Source organism: Ursus americanus, chromosome 6 (assembly GCF_024610735.1).
Source record: "Ursus americanus isolate L20-20 chromosome 6, mUrsAme1.1.p, whole genome shotgun sequence".
Taxonomy (NCBI): Eukaryota; Metazoa; Chordata; class Mammalia; order Carnivora; family Ursidae; genus Ursus; species Ursus americanus.
The window spans coordinates 32,110,505-32,125,926 of NC_142132.1; the positions used below are offsets into that span (position 1 = coordinate 32,110,505).

At 36.7% G+C, this 15,422-nt stretch overlaps 1 protein-coding gene across 5 annotated transcripts in view; it reads right to left on the reverse strand.

The window, feature by feature from the left end:
- Nucleotides 1-124: 124 nt before the first annotated feature.
- Nucleotides 125-15,422, reverse strand: part of TBC1D12 (TBC1 domain family member 12) — a 102,171-nt gene continuing 86,873 nt past the window's right edge. For all 5 annotated transcript variants that reach the window (XM_045810076.2, XM_045810077.2, XM_045810078.2 and 2 more), the window contains 6 exons: nucleotides 13,503-13,591; nucleotides 12,546-12,617; nucleotides 6,183-6,311; nucleotides 5,812-5,921; nucleotides 2,866-3,124; nucleotides 125-1,997 (listed from right to left, as the gene is read on the reverse strand). In XM_045810076.2, coding sequence (XP_045666032.2) covers nucleotides 1,929-1,997; nucleotides 2,866-3,124; nucleotides 5,812-5,921; nucleotides 6,183-6,311; nucleotides 12,546-12,617; nucleotides 13,503-13,591 — 728 coding nt within the window. In that variant the 3' untranslated portion in view covers nucleotides 125-1,928. The remainder of the gene's footprint in view (nucleotides 1,998-2,865; nucleotides 3,125-5,811; nucleotides 5,922-6,182; nucleotides 6,312-12,545; nucleotides 12,618-13,502; nucleotides 13,592-15,422) is intronic.

Genomic DNA, 15,422 nt, shown 5'->3' on the forward strand with positions numbered 1-15,422 from the left:
ATTAGAAAGTCCCTTGGAAGAGAAATTTGGCAAAAAAAAAAAAAATCCTTTTTTTCCCCTCCAAATGTGGTTAAATAAACCAGTTATCCCCAAAGTAATGAAAACTCATTTCAAGTAATTACTCTGCTTTCAAGTTTTATTTACACAGTGATTATTAATAGTGTTTTTAGTGAATTCCTCATATTTACATTTTATATACACATTTATACTTGAAAGGTAAAGAAACTGTACAATAACAAAAATGAGAAAAAGAAATACAGTAATTTAGATCGAAGTCAGGAAACAAATACGCACAAGTAAGATTAAATTTAGGCAGGTAGTATAACTTCAATGACATTACTGCCAGAGGTTACGTTCCCTCTTATCAGGGCCACCAATATCCAGGAAGTAGTTACCAGAGTTAAAATGTCATTATTCTAAAACCTATCAAGACCCTGGGTACTCCCTCAATATTTATTACAATACCAGTTTCCACTAAGTAAGCTCCTAAGATAGGAGTTAACTTCTGAGGGTTCCACTAGTGGTCCCTAGGCTAGAATGACCCATGGGGTAAAAATATACGGACGCCATCTGGTCCCATACTCCTAAAGAGGCAGTCACTGAACTAACAAGGTTCTCAGGCTTGTTAGTTTGAAGACTATATACCACTAACAGAAATAGTATGCTCAAGTGTTGTTTTAAACCAAACTGCAAACATAAAAGCACACTGTACATCTAATTATTAACCAAAGAGCATGTTATACAGGTATCACTTATAATACTCAAGTGATGTATTTTAGGTTCAAGGATTAAACATATTATAATAAATTTCATATTGATTTACCAATAATTAATAATTTCTTTATCCACTATACCATGAAAGTTAGACTCATTAGAAAAAAGTTAATTTTATCTTTTTTTTTTTTTACTCTTATTTCCATTGATTAGAAAATTATGCACAGTGTTTTACAAGTCATAGACTTGGCTACATATTAAGGTTTCAAATTTAAAACTGGAATTAAATTTTGTTTCTACAGACAGTGAAGGAATTTTAACTAAAAAGTTTAAAGTCTTGCCAAGTAGCATGCTATTTCAGAACTCTCAGAATTCATATGTTTTACTTTTACCAGTGAAAAATCTCATTTATATTTATGGACTTACTTCCAAAATCAAGTCTTCAGTCCACTAAAGTGCAAAGAACTTTCCTCCTACCAGTTAGCTTCCTTAAATTACTAGATGAATAACTCCTTAGACTAGAAAAAGAAAGGCTAAAATTCTTTGACTGATAGGAATTCCTTAAGAGACAATTTTCCTTCAGAAACAAACAGACATGATACTGTGGAAAAACACGTAAAACAAATGTGAAACAAGCTCCCACCAGTATTTCCAGTTCCCAGAAAACCCAAATTTGCTCCAACCTGTGAATGAAGGTAACAACTTCAGTGACTTAAATAATTTACAATCAAAGTCGCTTTCTCTTGGTCTCTAATATCTTCAAAAGGTTGGAACCGTAGATAATATTTGTATTAAGGTGTTTATTTCAAATAGTATTTTGGAATTTAAAGTAGTACTTAACAATCCTGCTCTGACCTCCAAAGTGCTTTTATGGTAATTGTTAAAAAAGAAAAGATGTAAAAATTTGAATAATCTCCAAAGCTGTTAAAAAAGTTTATTGCATTAAACAGTTCACTCCAAATTATGGAGTATGAACTAGCCATTTAAACTTCTCCCTTTGTAAAATGGCTCTCCCTACAAAATACTTTTTTATTAATACTGTCAATTGTTTACTCATTTCATTTACTTCAGTCATGGAATTCAAAATCAGCAGTTTCCCATGTCTTGATTCTTTTAGATTTCTCCAACATTTTCTTCCATGCTTTTTACATAGGAAACGAAAAACTTTTATCAAAACATTATTTATGTTTCAATTAGTCTGTTAATTTTGAAGATTAGCTTTTCAGAGCAGGACTATTATTCTTGTCTCCTTCTTTAATATCCTTCATTACAGATGCAAAGACCTGGAAATTATATAAAGGAAAGATTAATCCTCAAAATTAACTACCACACAGATTAAAGAGATTTAAGTAACTATAGTTTACTAATATGAAAAAGCTTTATATTTAACTCTGTCCCCTACAAGACTGCTATTCTCAAATCCTCTTGTTCATTTCAACCCAATTTTATGGTATATAATTAGATTCCAGTTTCATCACTTGCCAAATATTCTGAAACTACTATTTGGTAATAGAACATTTTCTGGACCCATATTCTTATATTTCATTTTCATAAGCAATAAAACTGTGAGTGTATGATACCTACCATCTACCATTCAAGGAGCAAGTGATAATGCTTTTATGGCACTTAGACTGCCAATGTTTGCTTCCCTAACAGGACTAAGCATCTAAAGAGCCAGGATCATACATTATATTCTATTGCAAATCCTTAGCACAAGGTAGGTGGTTTTTTGTTTTTTAAGTAGGTTCCACACCCAGCGTGGACTCCAGCGCAGGGCCTGAACTCATGACCCTGAGATCAAGACCTGGGCTGAGACCAAGAGGTGGACGTCTAACCAACTGAGCCGCCCAGTAGATGTCTGATACAATTGTTGTCTATTTGAAATACCAAAGTGTAAAAAAAAAAAAAAAAAAAAAAAGGCAAAAAAACCCCCCAAAGTTACTGGACTTACCTAAAAATAAAAAACCATAAGTTTGGATAAGTGAAAGAGGAGCAATCTGCCTAAAACTCTTACCTTTCAAAGTCAAAAATTATTTTTTTCTGTTTTTTAATTAAGCACTAACATTTGAGAAATAAATAACTTTTTTATAAACAGTCAACTGATTGTTTTAACACATCCATTAGAAGAAGTAGGAAAAGGTCACTCAGTACCTGAGTCCATTTTTTGGTGCTATTCTGCATCTGAATGGCTGCAATACAGCTGAACAGCTTTTCTGATGTGATATCTTCTGGCAATTTAGTTAGAAACTGTGCTATATGAATAAAGTCCATTTGTAGGAGAATATCTTCATATAATCGGAGGATTCCTAAGCCAGTCCTAAATAAAAATTCTTCCCCATCTCTGCAAAATACATCCCAGACTCGACAGGCCAGATCAAGTGGTAGTGATTTGCTATATAGTGTGAAGATCCTAAAATTGGGGAGAAAATAGTCATTGAAATTTTTCATTCATTTATTCATTCACTCATTAATCATCTCTATATAAAAAGAACAGTGCTTAATTAGGGATAAAAAGACAAATAAGATATGACTCCTTCCTTCAAAGAACTTGAATAGTGGGAAAGTAAGTAAAAGTAATTAATTTACAACCTTCCACATAGACATGGCCTAATACAAATCAGAGTGGCATAAACACCTAGTGGTTAAGGGGATAGGCTCTGAAACCAGAATGTCTGAGTTTGACATTAGTAGTGTTACCTTGAGCAAAATATCCACCCCTGCTGGGCCTCAGTTTCCTCATTAGTAAACAAAGAATAATATTACCTACCTCTCAGGATTGTTTTGAAAATTAAAGGAATAATTGTAAAGTATTCAGAACAGTGCCTGGCACATAAGAAAGGCTCAACAAAAGTTATTTATTATTGTATGAGGAATACAAGTATCATCTTTTAGTAACCTAAATACAAAATCGTAATCTGACTTCTCTCTTTTCTCCTACCACAAACATCTACTGGGTTTTTTTCCCTTTACCAAACTTTACTTACTATTTCTTTTGGAGCGTGTATAGCTCCAACAGAATCACCAAAATGGTTTTCCCATCCTTTCTGACAATGTCTGATCATGTAATTTTTTATCCAGTGGTGCTTCAGGGCGGCATTCTGGTTGGGGAAACAGGGACAGTAGGTACTAGAGAACTTCTCTTGAAGCTGCCTTGGCAAAGCACACCTTTTTTTTTTTTTTTTTTTTTTTTAAGTAATCTCTACACCCAACGTGGGGCTCAAACTGACGATCCTGAGATCAAGAGCTGCACACTCCACCGACTGAGCCAGGCGCTCCCAAAGTACACATTTTTCTTTACAAAGACTGTGTTTATTTGAGGTAGTGCTAATGAAACTTGAGGAAGGGAACTGAAGGCTCTTTGCCCCCCTCCGCCCTACCCCTAACCTTTAGCACTGCCACTTATTTATTCCTCTTTTTTCTTGCATGATAGATTCTGGGATTTGTTTTTCTTTTTTTTTTTAATGATTTTTTATTATATTATGTTAGTCACCATACAGTACATCCCCGGTTTCCGATGTAAGGCTCGATGATTCATTAGTTGCGTATAACACCCAATGCACCATGCAATACGTGCCCTCCTTACTACCCATCACCGGTCTATCCCATTCCCCCACCCAGATTCTGGGATTTGTATGTAGTAAGTTCAGCAGAGGCAGTGAAACAAAAATCCATGTCTATTTCTTAAATTATATACACATATTTAATTGCATAACAAAAGCACACCCCTGGTAGTACAGAGAATAGTAATTCATTGCTCAAAATGAGAGAGGAGGGGCGCCTGGGTGGCGCAGTCAATAAGCGTCTGCCTTTGGCTCAGGGCGTGATCCCAGCGTTCTGGGATCGAGCCTCACATCAGGCTCCTCCACTAGGAGCCTGCTTCTTCCTCTCCCACTCCCCCTGCTTGTGTTCCCTCTCTCGCTGGCTGTCTCTCTCTGTCAAATAAAATCTTTAAAAAAAAAAAAAATGAGAGAGGATACCAGCAGTGCCTAAGAAGTACACAGTACTCACTGTTAGTTACATTCTGCTCCCTATTACCAACCGTGATACTGGTTTGCCTCATGTTCACACTCCTCAAGACTGACAATTGAGTATTTTTCCCCCTTCTCTACAGATTTAGTATTTGACCTTGGTCCTCTGGGTCCCATAACATAAAACCTTTCTTCTCCCCATTATCTTGGGGCCTTCCCAAAGAAACGCTAATGTTCCTAGTGGAAATGGAAAAGAATACACTCAGGCAGCAGCTCTTTCTGCCCTCAGGTCCTGTCCCTGTGCTTTAATAAAACAACCTTTTTTGCCCCAGGGGTAGGGGGTGAGGGGGGAGAATACACTAAAAAATAACAAAGTTTTTTTAAAAAGCTTAAATCAAAGAAGCCCCAAACAACTGGGAATATAGCATATTTGATCAAGTCCATTAATTATTTTTCTATATTGAAACTTAGTGTCATTTGCATGAAATCCACTGAATTTGATGACTGGGATTTAAGGTTTGAATGTTTCATATGTACTCTTAACCTATCTTAATTGCTCTATCCCTTTGGCAAAATTCACCACCCCACCATTCTATAATCACTTGGCAATGGCTCACAAGAGTCCTCAGCAAGGAAGAGTTGTAATTGCAACGTTGGAAAAAGGCACTAGCACCTAAATAAGGCATCACTCCTCTGTCAAAAAGCAGGCTAAAGCCTTGAAAAAAACAAAGCCCTCAGTAAAAACAAACAAACAAACCACTACCATAACTATCATAAGTTCTTGTGTGTTAGGAATGATTAAGAAATGGCTCTCTCCTTTGAGAGTGTAGCATGCAGGCACTGAAGGAGATAATCCATGTAAAACACTTTCACTACAACCCAAAATATAGATATTATTCCCATTTTATAGATAAGAAACTAAAACACAAACTGAGGGATTCTATTTCAGCCCAGAGTCCACGTTCTTAATCAAATGCTTCCCCACAAAAATATCAGAGTTTCTATATTTATAAGGGAAGGAGTTTTTCTATGTATAATCCTGTGCATGAGATTTACTCTAGCTCCTAAAATACACAAAAAGTTTTACTTTATTTTCTTTTAATCGTATTTTATTTATGTTATGACTTACCAGTCTATCAAGTATATGTCTGGTGTAAGACTATAAGATTTGAAATGAAGAAATAGTTTGGAGAGATTTTCTTCAAAAAATACTTCAAATGTGGCAAAATATTTCAACATCTAAAGACAGAAATCGCAATAAAGTTATTAAACAGTATACTTTATAAATAGAGTAATTAAATCCTTAATAAATTAAAGGAAAATTTTGCTTAGCACTTCTTTCTGAGTCTTCAAGCATTCATAAAACTATGATTCAATGAAAAACTTCTTTTAGATCAGATTATTTTGGCCTTCTAATTACTGTTTTTCACTCTAAAAGAGCATTCGGACTACAGAGACTGACAGTCAAAGGGAAACACGAGTCCTTCCAAATGTTCATACCATGCTGTGATCCACACGAAAAAAGGCCAACTGGCATGGCTTATTGAGGAGGTTTGCAAATGCAATGAAGGCATCTGCCTCTTCCAAATTGAGGATGAGAACTGCTGCTATGAAGGACATCCCTTGGACCTTCAAAGAGAAAAGAAATTAGTCAAAATGTGCTTACAATAATAATTCTATACAGTTTATCTTACTGTATTCCTTAAAAATTATAAAGTGATATTAAAGTAGAATTAATCAAGATTTCTTTTTGTCAATGAAAGTAAATACAGAGAACCTGCCAATAACTATGAAATCTCCCTCATCTTAAATTTCTTGTTCATGTGTTACGGTTTAAAAAGAATTAGGGAAAATTTTGGAAAAAAAGGAGAAAGTATCAGCTTTTACTTGCTACAAAAGCCGTGTACTAATCTCACTTTCATTTTCTCTCAGTCTCAAGTCTTTCAAAGTAGAGGATAGTGAAAATCCGGTGATTGTCTTCATTGCCACAGCACATCTGTCTGAGGTAGAAAGTGAGGAACTGAGAATAAAAGAAACGTATGAAAAGTGCTGCTGAAGTTCTAAAGACAGAAGAGGTGGTGGGTGGGTGGACAGTAAGGCTGGTTCCAGGAAAAGGAGGATGAAGAAATAAGAAAAAACCGTCCCAAGAAAGAAAAAAAAAAGATGAGCAAAGACACATAGGACCAGCCCAGCTGGAGCACAATCTTTATATTGAAAGAACTTAAGTAGGATGCAATTACAAGGAGTGAAAAGCCTTGAGGACAAAGCTCAGCCGCACAGATGCTCGCTTGTGAGTTCGGGACAACTGCTGTACATTTTGAGCAGGTAAGTGATATGCAGCCCTTGCTCATTCTTTAACTAAAAAACTTCATCAGGCACTTACTTCTGGTAGAGATTTGCATAATAGACTTCCACAAAAACAACACTAACAGTATTTACAATGAAACCACTGTCTCTTTTTTCCCAGCCAAATGTTTTGAAGGTTTGCCTACAATCACTATTTCCACTTTCTCAGCTCCCTTTGAAGTTTTTATTTTTAGCACACTTCAGTCTGGATTCTCACTCCATTACTACCTGATCTTGAAACTCCTCTTGCCAGGATAACCAGTAACTTGTAAAACCCAATGGGCACTTTCTATCCTCTTAGAATTCCCTTTGCTTCTGTGATCCAGTATTACTTTGTTCTCCTCCTATTTCTCTGGCTTCTTCTGAGTACTCTTTACAAAATTTACAGTAACTCCCTAATTTGATTTTCTAGAGTATACATTCCATAAGGATAGAGCGTGTGGGGGGCAAAATAACATACCCACGTCCTAATCCCTGGAACCTGTGAAAATGCTATCTTTCAACGAAAAAGGGACTTTGCAGATGTGATTAAATTAAGGATTTTGTGATGGTAAGATTATCCTGGATTATGTGGGTGGGCCCAATGTAATCATCATGAGGGTCCTTATAAATGAAAGAAGGAAATGGGGAGGCAGGAGAGTCACACAGAGATTTGAGGATGCTATACTACTGGCTTTGAAGATAGAGGTGGGGGGGTCAAGTGCCAAGGAATGTAGGCAGCTTCTAGAAGCTAGAAAAGGCAAGGAAATGAATTCCTCCCTAGAGCCTCCAGAAGGAAAACAGCCCTGCTGATACCTTGACTTTCAGACTTCTCATCTCCAGAGCTGTCGGATAATAAATTTGTATTGTTTAAAGCCATTAAGTTGGTGGCAATTTGTCATGGCAACAACGGGAAACTAATACAGTACAGAGACAAGACCATGTCTGTTCGTTCACAACTGTATTCTTAATACTACAAAATCTGCGGGATGGATGCAAGGGACAAGCTGTTAGCTGTCTGTAATAGACGGGCAGCAAATAGAAGGAATTAATATATTTAATTGAATCTAAGATGCTGTTTAAGAAGCATTATTTTACATAACACTAAAAAAGGAAAATGCTGCCAATTAAACAATGACAATGCTTTTGTATTTGATGATGCATCAAATCACAAGGCAATTTAAAAGCTCATTCAGATTTATCATGTATCACTCTTTTGCACAGATGACAAGAAAATAAAGTTATTTCTACAGTATCTTCAAAGTCCAATTTTTCTGAATATTCTGTATGATTTACTAACTTGTGATGTACCAAAATGAGCACATCATTTATGTAGTATTTCTATGAAAAATGCATAACCTAAATCTAATCATGAGGAAATAGTCAGGAAACTACTGAAAAAGTATCAAAAAGGGGTCATTGTATAAGCCCCACATTGGGCATATTACAAGAAGAAGAAGGGAAGAGGGAAGAGGAGGAAGAAGAGGGAGGAGGAGGAGGAAGGAAGAGGAGGAGGGAAAAAGGAGAAGGAAGAAGGAGAAGGAGAAGAAGAAGTAGTAGTAATAGTAGTAGTAGTAGTAGTAGTAGTAGTAGTAGCAGTAAAGCTTCACCCACTGAAGTACCTGTGTAACCCACCCATTTTCTGTTACTTGAAGTCTCTCTTCCTTCCCGTATGCCTGCCTAGGTCATGGGAGGAGGTCATCTACTCAGATTCCCCATTCTTTACTACCCTTGCACACATGCATGCAGATCTTTCTTGTTTTAGTTTTGCTGATAATCACTATAGATAAATGGAGAGCAATAATGAAAAATCAATGTGGGAAAGTTACAAAGCTTACAAAGTTCTTACAATAATATCTGAATCCTGGCCTACAGTTTCTGACTCCTCCTGAAATATTGGGAAGTGTGTCTTCTCACTCCCACCTTTATGATTATGCTATACCGACCTTCCAGCCCCACCACAGTGCAAGCCCAGTTCACAGTAGACACAGCCCAGGCAAAATAATAGCTACTTACTTCCTTGCTGCAAAGGAGAAAGCTTATGTTAGAGGACCTACAGACAGCTGATACTCAAGATTCTAAAGTTTTATTCTACTCAGAAGGAACCTATAGCCATTTCCTCACAGCAGAAAAAGAATACAATTCAACAAAGCAAAGACCAAGCAATGGTCTTAAACTGGGAAGAGGGTGCCCTGGAGACACACAAAGAATACCTTCCCGAGAGTCCACGGTACACCGTCATGGATTATTTTAAGGGAATCCATTCCCAGGTCCTTCATTCACATGTTTGCTTTCTACACATGGTTTGCCTAAGAATGTCACTACATTCACATTAGCAAGTGAAAGTCACAGTCCTCATCCTGTAACTTATGATGGTGAATTGCCCTGAAGCATGAAATGTGAAACAAAAGGATAATTCAAAATAACATTTGGGGAAAGCCCATCGCTTCCTGTCATATGTGAATAGAAAGAGGACCAGGGGCGCCTGGGTGGCACAGCGGTTAAGCGTCTGCCTTCGGCTCAGGGCGTGATCCCAGCGTTATGGGATCGAGCCCCACATCAAGCTCCTCCGCTAGAAGCCTGCTTCTTCCTCTCCCACTCCCCCGGCTTGTGTTCCCTCTGTCGCTGGCTGTCTCTATCTCTGTCAAATAAATAAATAAAATCTTAAAAAAAAAAAAAAAAAAGAAAGAGGACCAAATTTCATTATATGTAGAACAAGGATGAATAGCAACAGCTTTCATTTGGTGACCTCACCTCTTCCAAACCACCTTCTATCAAAGAATGCACAGCCACTGAGGGAGAGAGTCCCAAGGAGAACAAATAGATAATAGTAATACAGACTGGTGCCCTTGGTTCGTTTAAACAGAACTGGAATATGAACCATTACCACTTTTTTTTCAAGATATACTGAATAAATTCCAGAAATAAAACTTTTGTGTGATTTATTGATAGATTCAGAATGTGTTATTCACTAATATAATTAAAAACCTATTTTGTCGGGGCGCCTGGGTGGCTCAGTCACTTAAGCATCTGCCTTTGGCTCAGATCATGATCCCAGGGTCTTGGGATCGAGCCCCACTTCAGGCTCCCTGATCAGTGAGGAGCCTGCTTCTCCCTCGCTCTATGCCTGCCACCCCCCCGCTTATGCTCTGTCAAATAAATAAATAAAATCTTTAAAAAAAACAAAAAACCTATTTTGTCAAATCACATCATGAAATATATATTCCAACATAGTTTATACTATTCTCTTATCTCGTCTTATAAAATAAATCTGATTTGGCTGACTGGTTTGTCGCTAAGGTTTGGCATTATCAGGTTATATTGTGGTCATTTTACATAAATTCAAAGAGCTAATCTGCATAATTAGTAAAATATTCATGTAGGGCTTATTCATATATTTTTCTTTTTTTAAATTGAAGTATAGTTGACATATATTAGTTTTAGGTGTACAACAGTTATTTGACAGCTATATATCTCTTATTTTTCTTTAAATGGATGATATATATAAAATCATTCTATTGTTTAAATTCCATTGGCTACACTTTTTAAAAAAGATACAAGTTTTATTTTAAAATAATATTTAGCAAGTGCTAAAAATTAAATCCTTTATAAACTTATAATGAAAAAAATTTAAATGTCAACTTAAATATGTGAACATCGGGGCGCCTGGGTGGCACAGCGGTTAAGTGCCTGCCTTCAGCTCAGGGTGTGATCCCAGTGTTATGGGAACGAGCCCCACATCAGGCTCTTCAGCTATGAGCCTGCTTCTTCCTCTCCCGCTCCCCCTGCTTGTGTTCCCTCTCTCGCTGGCTGCCTCTATCTCTGTCAAATAAATAAATAAAATCTTTAAAAAAATATAAATAAATAAATAAATAAATAAATAAATAAGTGAACATCGCGGGTGCACCTGGCTGGCTCAGTTGGTGGAGTGTGCGACTCTTGATCTCAGGGTTAAATATGAGCCCCATGTTGGGAGCAGAGATTACTTAAAAATAAAACCTTTTTTTTTTTTTTTTAAAGATTTATTTATTCATTTGTCAGAGAGAGAAAGAGGGCGCACCAGCAGGGGGAGTAGCACGTAGAGGGAGAAGCAGGTTCCCTGCTGAGCAAGGAGCCTGATGTGGGATTTGATCCAAGGACTCTGGGATCATGACCTTTGTACAAACAACAAACAAATAAATCACGTTACATTAAAAGGTGATAAGTGCTACAGGACAAATATGGCACAGTAAAGGGGGGAAGTGCCAAGTTTGGGAACGGGCAGGTTTTATATTAAAGAAGATGGTCCAAGTAGTTAGTCCTTACGGAGAAAGTGGAATTTAAATGAAGAGTCTAAACTCTCTTGCTCATGTCTTATGTCATAGAATAGAAAAAACCTTATGTAATGTTCATATTTTTTAAAGATTTCGGGAATGCCTAGGTGGCTCAGTCGGTTAAGTGTCTGCCTTTGGCTCAGGTCGTGATCCCACGGTCCTGGGATTTTTTTTTTTTTTTTCTTAAAGATTTTATTTATTTATTTGACAGAGAGAGACACAATGAGAGAGAGAACACAAGCAGGGGGAGTAGGAGAGGGAGAAGCAGGCTTCCCGCTGAGCAGGGAGCCCCATGTGGGGCTCAATCCCAGGACCCTGGGATCATGACCTGAGCCAAAGGCAGACCCTTAATGACTGAGCCACCCAGGCTCCCTAGGATCCTGGGATTGAGTCCCTCATCAGGCTCCCTGCTCAGGAGGAGCTTCTCCCCCTGCCCCTCCCCCCTGCTTGGGCTCTCTCTCTCTCTCTTGCTCACTCTCTCTCTAATAAATAAATAAAATTTAAAAAAAGACAAAGGTGAGAAGATGAGGTTTTATGACTTCCAATTAAATATGGCAAACTGAACACTCACATTTTTCTTTGTTCCCTCCCAAACCCAACTAAAATGACATCAAAGAAAAAAATAAATATTAGCCTAGGAGGACAAACAGAATGGAAAATAATATAAACAGTAAATAAAAATGTCACTAGCATTCTCAAAACTGTAACTAAATGGAGAATGTTGAAACTAAGATATCTGCAGAGGGGGAACCCAATAAGCAGCAAACCAATTCTGCCACGATCTGGAAGGCTCAGAAACTGGAGTTACCAGGCCCCTTTGAAACTGGGCGGTAAGGCTAAAACTAGGATTGGTTGAAAATTTATAAAAGGAGCAAATCCCCTCCTCTATTCTATATGGACAAGTGCCTATGTTTCCCTCAACCTGCATAATATAGGTTTATCTCTAGAGGCACAGGCAAAGGGAGGGGGGAACAGGCACCACACTAACGGCAGTGGCAATTAATAAAAGTTTACAACAATAATAAAACCCCCCGTAGTTCTCCCAGAAATCTGGCAAGCAGTCTCACAAGACCCTGGCAAGGTTCCTCTTTCAGTCAGTTGACAGGCCCAAGAATTAAAATAAGACAGAGAGATACAGACATTTGGGAGCTAGTACAACATAAGATACCTTGGTAAGATAGATAAAATGTTTACATTTGAAAACCAGATTGAAGCAAATACTTACATAACCAACATCAGGTCTGTAACACGTATACGCCCCTAAGATACTATGTAAGACATCATGATACGGGCCACCCTTAGGAGAGAAAAATGAAATGTCAAACTATACAAATAATTGTCTGTAAGTTAATTCCCAAATAAGTAATTTTTACATAAACTTTAGCATTTCCTAAATGAGTAGTTTCAGTTAGTATATTCTATCCCTGTCAGAAATATTCTAAACACACTACTCTGTAAGATGTTTTCTCTAAAGAATAAAAATATTTAATCCTGAACAAAAAAAAAAGCTAAATAAATTCACTTGATGGATGCAAGTTATACAGTCTGTGTACTATTTTAAAGATTTCTAGATTTGGTACAAGATTATGATGAAAACAGACTGTTTCATTTCATACAACTTTACTAAAAGGAAACTATCAAGCTACACCAAATTAAGTTTATTAATAATCTTAATGGTAAAAATTATCTCATTTTATCAATCTAAACACAGAGAAATTCCACGTGTGAGATATGAAGTACATACAAAATGTAATCATTTCTCATAAAGTATAAGCAACTCATGACAGCCTATGTACAAAATCATTTTTATGAACTATATTCTCCTATTTCAATAGTAATTCTGGAAAACTAAGATTTGGGAAAATGTTCTTTATATTTTAACAACTGACTAAGTAAAAATGTTAAAATTAAAATATCTTACAGAATAAAAAGTAAAACAAAGAAATTCACCTTAATGAAGAAAGGTATTATGAGTATGCTAACTGCAATGCATTCAGTCAGTAGAACAAAATAACAGAAATTCCTTTAGAATTTTCCTACTAGTTTCACACTCTTATATAAAGGTCTCTAATTTTTTATAGTTTTGCCTTTTTAAAAAAGTAATAGCTATGCACTTGAGAATTTGTTGCCTTGGACTACAAAAAAATTTAAAAAGTAGTTACAACTGGTTAGAAACCCTCACCTTCTGAAAGATGTAAAGGGATGGAAATGTACGGGATATGTCCAACTTAATTAATTCCAGACTGGCCTCCCGATCAGCAACAGATACACCTGCATTTGCCAGGTAGATAAAATTGATTACTTGGCTATACCCAGTTCAATCTTGTACATACAAAATGATCACACAGCATCGATACATTACTTAAGGGAAGTTAAAAGATGAATCATCAAGGAATTTAAAGAAATGCCACACAGCTTTTGCTGGAATTTAGAGCCTCTTACATGAAGAAAATATTTATATATTTAACAGAAAGGTATATGAAAGATTTCTACTTCCAGTTTTTATACAAGGTAAGTGCAGACTATCACTCCCACAGTAACAACTGGGAAAAAACAAGTAAGTTTCAAATAGCATAAGGCTTTTAAAAAGGCCTAAGAATGCTGTGGACATAGAGAGGTCCAGAGGATTTAAATCCCAGAAAGAGAGGAGTCTTTCCTAGGAAGCCATTTTTCTTCCTGGAGGCATCTACCAAATCTGGGCATGATTCAGGACTGCGCCTGCTATAGACAAAGGTACTCTGCTTGGGAAAAGAGAAACCAAAACAGCTTTTCATGGCCAAATAAGACTGATGTGATAGAATCTGGAGGAGCCTAAATGTATAACTGGTTTACCCCACGGGACTTTTGCTGAGTGTTAGTACAGTGCAGAAGGCTGGGCTGGAAAGGCAGAAGGAAATCACCCAAAATCACAAGGCCTTTAGGAGAGTATCTCAGGAGAGGGAGAAGTCTATAATAAAGACAGTTCTTCCTACCAAGTTGTTTGACACTCACAATGAACTAAGTTTATCTAAAGCTGGAAACTCGGCCTAATCTAGCTCAGTTACTGATTGAACTGACGTGATACTCCAACTGCCTGACAGAAAACAGCACGCTTCCTCTGCAGGGGAAACATCAACTTCAGTTTATATATTCTTCTTATATACTATGAATGACATATAATAAAACATTTTAAGATATGCAAAGAAGCAGGAAAATATAACTTATAATTAAGGGGAAAACAAGCCAACAGAAGCAGACCTTAAGATGACCCAGTATTGGAATTAACAAACAAGAATATTAACTGTTAAATGTTAAAGAAAATAGAGGAAAAGTTGGGGGGGTTGTATGGGATGGAAAGATGAAGAATTTCCACAGAGAAATAGAATCTATAAAAAGTACCAGGTAGACATTCTAGAATTACAAAATATAATACCTGAAATTAAAGATTCATTGGACAGATCTAATAGACTGATACCAGAAGAAAGAGGATTGGTGAAATTGATTACAGGTCAATAAAAATCATCTAAACTGAGGCAGAAAAAGAAAAAAAATACGTTTTTTAAGTGAAAGACTTACAGGACACTGATAAATGGTCTAATACACATGTCCAAAAAGATGAGATTTGAGGCAGAAGTAATATTTGTTTTGTTTTTTTTTAAAGATTTTATTTATTTATTCGACAGAGATAGAGACAGTCAGCGAGAGAGGGAACACAAGCAGGGGGAGTGGGAGAGGAAGAAGCAGGCTCATAGCAGAGGAGCCTGATGTGGGGGCTCGATCCCATAACGCCGGGATCATGCCCTGAGCCGAAGGCAGACGCTTAACTGCTGTGCCACCCAGACACCCCCAGAAGTAATATTTGAAAAAAAATGGCCAAAAAAGTTAAATGACAACTGCAAATTATAAGCACAAAGGTAATAAGAAATCAGTAATTTAGACAGAATACTGTTTCCCAATGGAACAATTCTTCATTACATGCAATTAGTTTCTACTGAAGTGCAACTTTCACCACTTAATCGTGACAAAAATGTCTCAGAAGTAAATGTGTATGATTTTAATTCTTATACTTTCAATACTTCATAAAATGATTTCAAAAAGAATTATGTAACAGCTAAGGCCTTTC